Consider the following 13,021-nt stretch of genomic DNA (forward strand, 5'->3'; position numbering starts at 1 on the left):
AAAGATTTTCTTCTGGCTTCATAGGAAAGTGCTGCAAGTACAAAGCTATTATCTGTCAACAAACAGAGGAAAAGCTAATATAACTGAGTATACAGGATGACTTTCTTTTAATGACAAGGGAGGGGCACTAGTTGAGATGGCGGCTGCGATAAGTCTGGATTTACTCTGTGGCTCCAACTCCCGACAAGGTCTTGCCAAGCAGATCCTGGAAGGCAGCAGGTGACAGCCGAGTAGCTGCTCCCTGCCACCGACAGGACAGAGCTGGGATGAACCCCGCTCCTGGCTTCTTGCTGGCTCAGCCTTGCTATTCCAGGAAACAGGAAGTGAACTGGCTCTATCTCCCCATCTCTCTGCTTCTCAAAGAAATAAAGAAAATTATAAGGCAGGTGGCGGCTAAGTTTTGAAATACAAATTTAGCAATGTATCAGCTCATCTCAGTTAGTACTGCCATCCTCTAAAACAATTTCCAAAGCTAGAACAGCATTTCACAATTTTCTAAGAAATATCACATCAAGGGTGCTGACAGAAAAAGAGAAGCATCTTAGATATTCCTCTCAATTCCAAACAGAAAAATAATTTGAATGTTTTTCTAATATTAGCCACTGGGCTCATATATACCACCAATCATAATTTTATAAATCAGTATGCTCTCAGTAAAATTTTCTAAAACAGGAGCTGTTGTAGTGGCACAGTGACTTAAGCCGTTTCCTGAAACATCAGAAGCAACTAGGGGCCAGTCCCACCACTGCACCTCCAATGCAGTTCCCTACCAGCGCATCTGGGAAAGCAGGGCCACAGACCTCAGCCCCTGAAACAAGCAGGCAGATTTAGAAGCGGTTCTGGCTTCCTGGTTTTTCCAGGTCCAAACTCTGACTGTTGGAGCCTTTTGTGGAGTGAAGCAGATCAAAGATTTTGTTCTCTCTCTCTTTTGGAAACTAGGACTTTAAAGTAAACAAATTTTAAAAATTCTTATTATTATTTAAAGAAAATCTCAAGTGTCTGGCCCGCAAATTTCTGCTACAAAACCTGACACAACAGCCTAGTGGCTAAATCTTTGCCTTGCATCTGCCAGGATTGCATCTGAGCGCCAGTTTGTACCCCCAGCTGCTCCACTTCCCTTCCAGCTCCCTGCTTGTGGCCTGGAAAAGTAGTCAAAGTCAGCCCAAAGCTTTGACACTCTGCTCCCATGTGCAAGACCCAGGAGAGGCTCCTGGCTCCTGATTGGCTCAGCTCCAGCTGGTGTGGGCACTTGAGGAGTGAACCAGGGGCAGAGGATATTTCTTTCTGTACATTTTTTTTTTCAATAAAAAAAAATTTTTAAAAGAGGTCCAGCACAGTAGCCTAGTGGCTAAAGTCTTTGCCATGCATGTGCCAGGATCCCATATAGGCACTGGTTCTAATCCCGGAAACTCCACTTCCCATAAGCTCCCTGCTTGTGGCCTGGGAAAGCAGTCAAGGACGGCCCAGAGCCTTGGGACTCTGCACCCGTGTGGGAGACCCAGAAGAGGCTCCTGGATCTTGGCTTAGGATCAGCTCAGTTCCAGCCATTGTGGTCACTCGGGGAGTGAATCAGTGGACAGTTCTTCTCTCTTTTCCTCTGTAAATATGCTTTTCAAATAATAATAATAATAATAAAATAAATCTTTTAAAAAAAATTCAGCTACATTATCACAGCTTGGTCTTTTATCATATGTGTGTCAACAAGTTATTATTCGACTATGACTGGTGGTAGGCCCTTAAAAAAATCCTACTTAGGCACTTAACGACTGCTGCAGCATCACTAATTATTTATAAATTTTATAAGGCATGGCTAAGTATATGAAATAGCACCATTTTAAAAAGTCAGTCTTTACATGGAAATGTATTTGGTACTAAATGAAGATAAGCCAAATTGTAAATCCACTATTTTAAACCAGGATTTTTTTTTTTTAATACACTTCAATCATGCTTAAGTAAGACTCTGATGATGTTTTCCTTTTTCTGTAAGGATTTACTTATTTATTTGAAAGGAAAAGTGACAGAAAGAGAAAGAGAGAGAGTGAGTTATCTTCCACCTGCTGGTCTACTTCCCAAACAGTGCAAACAGCCAGGCCTGGTCCAGTCTGAACACAGGAGCCAGTGCCTTCATTCTGGCCTCCCACATGAGGGCCAGACCACGTAGCAGGCCTTCTTCTGTCACTTCTGCAGGGACTTCAGCAGGAAGCTGACCTGGTTGTACCACAATGGCTGTTCCTGTGATGAGATTTTTTGGAAGTGTGTACATACTAGTTAAATAAAATATAACTTGGATCGCCACAGGAATAACAAAATTGGTGTTATTTGATGTATTTCCAAACTATCCACTGGAAAAAAATCAAGATTACAAAATCTCAATTTTTAACAGCTCCCTTTATAAACTCTAATTAACCATCTAATGTACAATAAAAACACAAATGTTTCTTTCATGAAATTTAGTACATCCATGAAAAAAGAGTGAGAAAGGATCTTTGGTTGATGTCTCAGGACGTTACAAACACGTGTGCATGACTTACGCTTGGCCAAGGAGACAGTAACACCCTGAGCACTTTACTATAGCTTTACAAGACAAAGCTACGTTAGTAAAAACTTCTCAACAAGATCTGAAAACAGCTTCTTTTAATTTGATTATTAGTTACTCTAATACATAGTCAAAAAGGAAAATCAGACTACTAAAGATAAAATCAGATACTCCAGATTTCTAAGAACAAGATATGCATACATTCATTTCTACCTTTTGGTTTATGGAGGCAGTTATTGATTTTATGCTAGGGTAACAATTAGGGCACTATTACTGTTTTAATTATTTTCACCAAATATAAAACAACCTCACACGAATCACGCTCACCCGTAGATCTCTCTACACGCACACAAACGGAGAGGACAGAGCAGGAGGGCCCAGGAGCCTTCCCCCTTATTTCGCTAACACACTGTTCTCTGAGCTAACTGCTGTTTAGTAGCTGCAAACACATTCCAAAATAAGATCTCCTATCTCCTCAAAGAGCTAAAGCAATTATAGCTATAAATTACACTTCAAGAGGAGTTTACAAATTTGACAAATGCACAAACTGTTTTAGTAGTGTCAATGCAGGGCTTAGAAACTGACCTCAATTCTTATGGTGACAAAGAAAGATGGCTCTATGCACTTAAAATTCTAGGTCTGTGACCAGCCAATAGAGCCTCTCACACAAATTGGCTCGGGAAGACCATCATAAGACTGAAAAAGGAAAACGGCTGGTGTTGAAGGAGTCAGGTCTCATCATTTGCAATTCTGTCAAAATTAACAGAAGGTAGAAAATAATTGGCAAACTGCTTTTACCTTCTTTGGTTGACAATACCTTAATTCTTCAAATTTGGCATAGTAATTCATAAAAAATGGAAATGAGATTTTATGTTACTGCTAGGTACATGTCCTCATCATTACCATGTCTTCCTTCCCAAATCATTCCGATTAAATGAATTCATATGCAAAGATCTCAGCACATTGTCAGCACACAATAACCAGGCAGGTATACATTCTTATTATTTCTAATAACAGCTATTCTCAAGGTTAAGTCCTGACTTTATTGGCTTGGGGCTCAATTCCAATAACAGGTAGTATGGTCTGGGGATGTGACAGGGTGGTTTCAAAAATGCACCTTCAAATAATTCTATCTAAAAACCAATAAAATCTCTGAAATAACATCTAAAAACCTGGAAGAATCATGTATACAAAAAAAAATCGAATTTTCATTTAATTCTTAAGAGTTTCATTAATTAAAGTAACAATGACTCATACTGGGATATAAGAAAAAAATTAACTGCAAGATTTTTATTTGATGTTAAGTAAAGCAAAATGGGGTTGAAGTTAAATTTTTTTTTCTAAAACTGATTTTATTAGAAAAAGAGAGGGAGCGTGAGGGATGTCTGCCATCTGTTGACTCACTCTCAAAGCTGCAGCACACAAGGCTCAGCCAGGCGGAAGCAGAAGTGCAGGGCAGCACTCAGGTCCCCTGGGAGTGAGGGCACGGGCCCAGCTGCCCGAGTCATCACTGTGTCCCCCTCCCCCGGGGTGCACCTTTGCAGACTAGAACATAACCGCTGAGCTGGGCCGTGAACTAAGGTACTCCAACATGAGATGCTCTCAACCCAAGCAGCAGCTTAACTGCTGTGCTAAACACCCACCTTGGCAAATATCAGATACAGCATTATTAAATTAAGAGGTTGTTATGGCCAAAAGATAAGACTGTCATATGAAAATTATGAAACCTCCAATAGGTGCTATAAAACAATGGAATTATCTCATACTGTACACAAAACCCGCTATCTTACTTAATGGAAAACTTTATTAACAAAGATGTCAGAGTTTAATTAAATATTAAAAGGAACACACATATGCTATCATAATACCCACATCCAGGAAAGGATTACATAAGAATCACAAATTCACACGGGCAAAATAACTTATTTTTACCTTGGAAAAGTTGCAAAACTGTCAGTCTTAAAGAATGGATCTATTAAGGGCTCAACGTATGACCTTCTAAGTTTACTTGGAAATATAGAGATGAGTAATTAAAATAAATTGTGCAAACATATTACATCAATCTGCACAAATTATAACTTCAGTGCTGCGTTAGTACTGTATTCAGTGCAATCAAAACATTATCAGTTCCTCTCGCTGCTGCTAATGCTCACGCTCGTAAGTGAAATGTGTTGTAAAACCAGGCAGAATGGGCTGCAGGGAGACTCTCGTGGGCTTGTAGGATGAATAAGCATTCCTTAATTAGCCCATCAGGTTAAGTGCAAGCATTAATGGGCCTTTCCTAAAGTCTAGCTTGACATCTTTCGCCAAACATGGCCAAGAAGAAAGTTCCATTAGCAATATTAATACAAGCTTAGTTGATCATTTTCATTCAATTAACTTCTTTCAATTAAATAGATAGCTTGACAAAAGCAGTGATAGAAGACCAAAGGGGCAGCTGATGGCTCGAACTGAACATGAGTGTGTGAGGGTCGCTGGTGTTAAACGGACTATAAATCCAGCACTCAATTTGGAAAATGCATTTCTTTTGCTCTCACTGCTTTAATGGGCAGTTTTAGCTGACTGGAAGTGTTTGCTGCAGAAATTTCATGGGAAGTCAAGCACCCTTTTTTGCTGTTATTCTGCTCCAGTAGTTAGATTTTTACTGGTGGTTTCAACATTCCACTCATGGTGATTCCTAATTTTTCTTTCTACATGACTAAAAATAAAAATATTTCAAAATAATTAACATACAAGTCATGCTTAAAATTAAATGACTATTTAACTTTAGTAAATAAAGAGACTGCTTTGTGAAAAAAAATTTTTTTTTTAAATTTTCTTATTCATTCCTCACATTGTCACAAAAAGTTCTTTAGGTAATTTGCAAAAGATCTCTCTATATAATAATATATAACTAATGCTGCAAAATGTGACAGATAAAAACAAACATTTTTCTTAACTAAAAAGATTTAAAAATTAAATATCCAAAACAAATCCTGTATTTTCACTCTCCTGTAATGAGTCAAGCCAAGCGAAATTTGTATATAATTCAAACTCAGTAAGAAAAAAATAGATAGCTTGTATACCTTAAATAACTGAATCCATCGCTTTTGCTCCATCTGTATACATTGTTGCATTTCAGAACTGGTAGTAACTCCAATACTTTGAAATGCTGTGATGTATTCTTCTCGCACTTCTGGCTTTGTTTCTGGATATGCCAGCTTGATGATCCCCAGGCATGCATCCCGAAGGCAGCGAGACAACACGATCAGCTCTTCCAAAGTAAAAGGCATCATTGACGATTGTCTGTGACCTACAACTGAATTACAAAAGCCAATTTTATAACACATGCACACCTTTCCTTTTCACAACACACATTAAAGGCTTCACAGACATTACAACTTTCTATGACATAAAAACCAACAGGCCACAGGGCCAGCAATGAATTGACTGCTCAAAATTCTCACCTTCGATCGGATCACCGAAGAATTCATTATCATGAATAGAAATCAGTGAGTGACTAAACAAAGAGCTAAAAAGGTAAAACAGTGGGATGATTCGACTAGAATCTTCAAAAGACATTGGAGAACCCCTTGATATCACTTGAAGTAATGGTACCATAGACCTTGAGGTAGGGAAAAGAAAAAAAAAGAAAGTTACTTTAAGTGGTTTAACATATAAACTAATTAAGAAATGACACTAAATATAAACAAAAAAAGTAACATTTACATAAATCAACTACTCAGAGAAAAGATAGACTATGATAATACAGGATAATAAACAACAAATATTAATGACAAATGGCATATCCATCCACTGCTTTCTCTAATTTGCCTTTTACTTATATAAATAAAACTATCCCCAGTCTCCTCCACTTAACATTTTTAACAAAGGTAAGACATTCTGATCTCATGAAAAATGTACATAGCTACTAACATTCAAGTAGTTCAATCCTAAAGTCAGGTAAGAGCCTTCAGGAACACAACGCCCTCTCCAGTCTCAGCCTTGGTTCTGCTTCCTGAGTGCACCTGCTGCTCTGGCTAAAGCTCCTCTTCCTAGGAGCCAAGTGACCACTCACACAGCGCTAAGATGGAGCAGTTTGCAGGGAATGTTGTTGTCGCTTTCAGCCACCAATGACTACAATTTATTCTTGCACCTGGAATTTGCTCCCTTTCTCTCTCATTTCATAGAACCAATGGCACACTGAGCTAACAGGTTCACTCAGAAGCTCTTTCTCATTTGTAAAGCCCCAGTGGCTTCTCCAGCATCAATCTAAATCAACAGTGAGCCACCCGATTCTGTGGGTAAGTTCACCTTCTCACCTCTTTAATATACATATATTTTGCCCCACAAAATTAAATGTGTCACCTTAGAGAAGATCTGACCAGGAGTAAAAACCCACTAATGACCTGACAGCCAAGTAGAAAGAAGAGACGCCAATGGGGCCATGGCGAGCTGGTCTGTGTAAGCTCCATCGTGTGCAGCTCAAAGGTGGGCTCTGCCTTTTGCAGTGTGAGGGCAGCAGGGACTGCAGTGCCCAGCTCCACTCCCCACTGCTGCCGCCACCCTATGTATCCAAAATGCCTGATCTGTACTTGTAGCTGCCACACTTCCCAGTCTGCACCACGCTAGGAGACTTCTTGAATCAACGAACAAAGGCACTCACCCAAAAAATAAAAGCAGTAGAAACAGATAAAGAGACAAAATACAACTGCCCTCATTGCCAAAGCCAAGATGGCAGCGATCTATGTGCCAGCCTGTCCTGCGAGAGCAGACGCTCTCAGCCCTCCCAGGCCCATGCCCCACACGCCCGCTGCTGGCCCTCCACACAGTGGCAGACAAGGGAAAAACAGCACCTAGTAGCTCTCAGCACCCTCCCTACTAAACACTGAGCCAAGCATTTCCTCAAAGTGATGAACAAGAGTTCATCCATTACTCCTACCAAAAATACTGGTATTTAAAATTATCATCATCATCATCTCGCCAGTCGTGCACAAAGCTCTTACTTTAGTTTCTAAGAAGATTAAGGCAATAAATCAAAATCAACTGGTTCTCTTGAAACTAGGGAACATTTACCCTGTGGGCTTCATCAGACCGGTAAAATCACTTGAACTGGCCCTGTCAAAACGGTCATAAGTGGAACTTGAAATTCAATAAATCTACAGCAGGCTAGCTCTTTCAGTTGGTAACTTTGTGTGGCTCACAAATGGCATTATAAATATTCAAATGGATTATGGCAGAAAAAAAAGGTTGCCACCCCTACAACCCTGTGACATAAACAAAAGGAATAAATTACTTTTGCTTTAATGACAGAAAAACGGGATTGACAAGAAAGGCCACTGTGCCGGGGGACTCTGCAGCTGTGAGACAGAGAAAGGGAGAGAGTGATCTTCCAGCTGCTAGCTCATTCCCCAGGTAATCGCAAGACACGGCGCTGGCCCAGGCTGAAGCTGGGAGCCCACACAGGTGCAGGGGCCAAAGGATCTGGACCACTCCACTGCCCTCCTGGTCCATCAGTAGGGAACTAGACAGAAAGCAAAGCAGCTGCTGTGCATGAGATGTTACTGCTGCAGGCAGAGGATGAGCCTGCAACGTCCCCAGCCGGCCATAGACAGGAGTATTTTGTACAGAAACATTTTGAAGTTCATGTACATTTTTGAGATACTATATTCATCAACTGGAAACCTGCAGGTTAGGAATGTACTAACGCATTCTAACTTTCATGGGGGATTTTATTATACTCACTATCAAACAATTTAAATTCCCAAATTGCTTTTATAGAATGTTTTTACCAACTAATCAAACATTAATATTTTAGTGTAATTAACAATATCCCATTCTTGTTTCACACACCATGACTCCATTTCCGCACCAAGATAAATGCTATAAACAAATAAATAATTATCGGGCAGAACTACATCTATTATCTCCGTTGCTAAGCTGAGACACTTACAAGTAAATGATAATTTCCTGTCCTAAAGATCTCCAATCTCCTTTTGCCCTAAACAAATCAGTCATTCGTGAACACCGAAGCTGGGACAGTCAGAAATACTTGAAATGCACAGGCAAAACAAAACATATCTAGTCATATTCTTTTGAAAATGAAAGGATAGAAAAACCATGCTTCTAAACATCAAGTTATCCAAGTTGTCCTCAACCATCCACTTACGTTGCTGTCTGCTAATATAAAATTGCTTATTTCACCTTTATGAGTTTCATCATTCAAGGTAGCATCATAAAAATTTCCTAATACCCACCCAACTAAGTGAAAAAAATATGGATGTATTCAAAGCAATGCGAATCATAAATGGACACGCTTCATTCATACATGGGCAGCTCACACGGCAAAAGGCGCTAAAGCGTGATGCTGTTGACCAAAGAGCTCAAAACCCAGACATCTCAACACAAGATTTTCTAGCACCAACACATTACTGATCCAATTAAAGATGAGCATCTGTTTAAGTTCTGGACACCCAATTCTACCCACCAACCTCTTCATTTCATACATTCCCCTATAATGGAGATGTGCATTTCCTACATAGGAAAAAGCCAGCTTACAGTAAGGGGACAGTAATGATGCCTGCTAGTATTAGCAAAGTTAGTGATACACAACTGAATTTTAAGTTTCCATCTCCAAATAACTGAGTTTCATACTTCATCCGTTCTTTACTACAGGATAAGGATTAGCTCAGATTTCTAACACAGGGGAAATTCAACATCATTGTCAATGGGATAAATCAGTTTACTCTGAAGAGTTTTTAAATGTCAAATTTCTACTTATATTCAACTACAATATGTATATTAAAGGCTCAATTTCATAATAATTCTTAAATGCAAAAATGGAAGTATTTGAATAAAATTTTAGAAAACAACCACTATAATGTCTTTTTTTTTTTTAATGAAGAAATCCAGGGCTTTATTTTATAAAAAAGGCCAAATCATGGCTCCAAACACACTTTAAATTGTTTATCTTTAATTTGCTCCCAAATTTCCCTATATTAAATTTACAGAGGAAAAAATTATACATCTACTTTAAAAAAAGTAACCAGGATTTCAAAAATAAACTTACCTTCAGATTATTCCATACTCTGGATAATAAACACAAAGAAGTGTAAAATTAAGTACTATTTTTCAAATGAAGTCATCCAGAATTTTCTTCTAATTTAATAGAAGCTGAATATTACTTAAAAAATACTTGTGCTATTTCCAATACTTATAAGTTCCATTTATTAAGTGAGCGACACATACCCTGTGATCATCCGCGTTGTCATGGAAGATATTAGATACCAAAGATGTCTCAAAAACCTGGCATTAAAGGCTAAACTGTAGAGAAGCCTAAAAAAGAATTGGGGGGAAACAAGACAGAGTGAGCATACACATACATATATGTCGTCTTCAGAAAAATGGCTCTTGGAGCTGACAGGGGATTGTAGCAAGCTAGTCCTGTTACGGTGCAGGCATCCTGTGTAGCACTGGTTCAAATCCTAGCTACTGCACTTAGATCCAGCTCCAGACTAACAAAAGCATGGCTGATTTTAAATGAGCTCTACACTGTATAAAAAGAGCTGCTGGTCTGAAGGGGCAGCGGAGGATGGCCCAAGTCCTGGGGCCCCGGTTCCGACATGAGAGATCCGGTAGAAGCTCCTGGCTCCCAGCTCTGTCTGATGTGACCAGCTGTGGAATGAAATGGTGGGTAGACAATCTCTCTCTCCATTTCTTCCTCAAAATCCATGGGTGCTCAGCTTCCTCACACAAAATGGTATGACAGGACTCAGCACAGTAGCCTAGTGGCTGCAGTCCTTACCTTCAATGTGCCAGGATCCCATATCGGCGCCGGTTCTACTCCCAGCAGCTCCACTTCCCACCCAGCTCCCTGCCTGTGGCCTGGGAAAGCAGTCGAGGACGGCCCAAAGCTTTGGGACCTGCACCCATGTGGGAGACCTGGAAGAGGCTCCTGGCTTCAGATTGGCTCAGCTCCGGCCATTGTGGCTGCTAGGGGAGTGACTCATTGGACGGAAGATCTTCCTTTCTGTCTTTCCTCCTCTCTGAGGAGAAGATTTTACAATAAAATAAATAAATCTAAAATGGCATGATACTTGCATATAATCTAATTATATTGTCTTGTATCCTATAAATCATCCAAGATTGCTTTTAATAAGGTTTTTGAAAATACTTTTTTCCTCTGGAATATCATCTATTCATGCTTTGTTGAATCTGTGCAGTTGGAATCTGCAAAAACGTGGAGGGTCACAATTCTCAAAATGCACACAAGAAAGTGTCCGTTAACACTCTAAAATAATTTAAATCTGGAAAAATCATTACATCAAACGGATTAAAAAGACTAACCAAAGCATGGCTGATTTTAAATGAGCTCTCTACACTGTATAAAAGGAATTTTAGGATACACGTCCTAATCACACTGAAGAATACAGACACCCCAAATGTCCCCGGGTTACATGCAATGTTTGCACGTGAAAAAGAAGGTGCTGAATTACCTTGATCCTAAGATCTTTCCTAGCATGAAGTATTAAGAGTTTAAACAATGTTTATGCTTGTCATGGGAATATTGTCACAACATAGTAGTAGCAACGTTACATTAATTCTATTTCCACAACACTGGATGAGTCACAAAATCAGAATGAAAATTTTTTTAAGCTCATGAAGTAAAAAACGGTAATGATATAAAACTCATGTTAGTATATTATCTCCCTATCATTACTATTCCCTTATTAATAATTCACTTCAGGGGTCTACAGATGGTAAAGCTTTACTTGCAAAGCAGGCATCCCTGTATGGGTGCTGGCTGAAGCCCCCACTAGTCTGCTTCCCACCCTCCTTCCTGCCCCTGTGCCCCGGGAGGGCAACAGATGGCTCACGGAACTTGGTCCCAATGGGGTGTTGGCTGTTGCAATCATTCGGGGAATAATCTAGTGGATGGCAGATCTGTTATGTCACTACCCTGCTAATAAATACATCTTAAATATATATATAAACATATATATTTTTTTGTGGAGCCTTATTTCCTAAGGATACTCAGACATAAGAAGAAGACAGTAAAAGGAACAAACTGGGTCTGAAGCATCATCGGATATTGCAAGTGACAGAACCACCCCCGTCTTCCTGCACATTTGTACTAATGAGGCACTTTCTGTTTCTCTACAGGGATCATCACCTTATTGGCAAAAGCAATATTAAAAGACATATATAACAAGACACTTCTGAAGTAACAGAAGATTAAAATAAATTTCAAACTTCCTCTTAATGACAGTTTTAAAGGCATGTCAATCTGAGGGAAACTGCCAAACATTGCTTTTTCATAGAAAATTTAGGAGCCTCAGAAGATACTCAACATACATACAGGTGAGTTAAATTAACATTCCAGGACTAAGACAATAACCAGTTTAAACAGTTCCCTTTTGACTGTAGCTAACTTTAACTGTAAAATTAATGGATTCAAACCAGTTCTCTTTCCCTGATGTCTCAGATTACATTAAGATCAGGAAAAGAGGCCTTTATTACTTAGAAACTTTCTCTGATGTTTTCTTATTCTTGCTCCCTGCCATTCTTTCCAAGATTTATTTAGTTACATGAAATCCAGTGAGAGTAGCAGAAAGGTGTTTTCTATCTCCTGGTTCACTTCCCAGATAGTCACACAGCGGGGCCTGGCCTGGCAGGTGCTTCTCCCGGTTCTGCCATGCAGTCTGCGAGAGGCTGATTCAGACTGGAGCAGCTGGGGCCTGAGCCAGGAGATCAGGTGGCTGCGGGCGGGGGCTCTTGCCACGACACAGCTCCACACCACCTCTTTTATTCTCCCCCTCAACTATTGAACCACATTCCTAAAAGAAAACTTAAAAGGAGGACTGAAAAATAGACAACAGCTTTGTTGTATGTTATTTCAAATTTACTTATATTTTTTGTGAATCAATTATGAATCAAAAATGGCTAGAAAACTCAGAACTTTCAAAACTCATTACCAGTTATATTGGTAAATTTGACAAAGCAAACCTACTTTATTAATTTGATGTTTCTAATAAGCTTAGAAATTGATTTGTAATGTGCACAAATTGTACAACAGATTTAATAAAATCTTTATCCGAAATGCTTTAAAACTCAATTTTACTTGACTTCTATTAAATAAAATATAAATTTTAGCATAAAACAATCATTGGTTAAATCTACTTATTATACTGAAATGTTGATAAAAGCAACAAAAATTCATTTCTTTTGAGGCATATCTTTAGTATTTTTTTTTAATTTTTAAAGATTTATTTATTTTTATCAGATATACAGAGAGGAGGAGAGACAGAAAGGAAGATCTTCTGACCGATGATTCATTCCCCAAGTGGCTGCAACGGCTGGTGCTGACCCAATCCGAAGCCAGGAGCCTCTTTCACGTCTCCATGCGGGTGCAGGGTCCCAAAGCTCTGGGCTGTCCTTGACTGCTTTCCCAGGCCACAGGCAGGGAGGTGGATGGGAAGCGGGGTAGCTGGGATTAGAACCGGCGCC

At 39.4% G+C, this 13,021-nt stretch overlaps 1 protein-coding gene across 2 annotated transcripts in view; it reads right to left on the reverse strand.

Annotated features, from left to right (window-relative positions):
* The window catches only part of UBE3C (ubiquitin protein ligase E3C), a 106,013-nt gene that overhangs the window by 47,785 nt on the left and 45,207 nt on the right, over positions 1-13,021 (reverse strand). For both annotated transcript variants that reach the window (XM_040984370.1, XM_040984369.1), the window contains exons 11-13: positions 9,764-9,850; positions 5,983-6,140; positions 5,602-5,834 (exon numbers count right to left, since the gene is read on the reverse strand). In XM_040984370.1, coding sequence (XP_040840304.1) covers positions 5,602-5,834; positions 5,983-6,140; positions 9,764-9,850 — 478 coding nt within the window. The remainder of the gene's footprint in view (positions 1-5,601; positions 5,835-5,982; positions 6,141-9,763; positions 9,851-13,021) is intronic.

Source organism: Ochotona curzoniae, unplaced genomic scaffold, assembly GCF_017591425.1.
Source record: "Ochotona curzoniae isolate NIBS_2020 unplaced genomic scaffold, NIBS_Ocur_1.0 contig_4105, whole genome shotgun sequence".
Lineage (NCBI taxonomy): Eukaryota > Metazoa > Chordata > Mammalia > Lagomorpha > Ochotonidae > Ochotona > Ochotona curzoniae.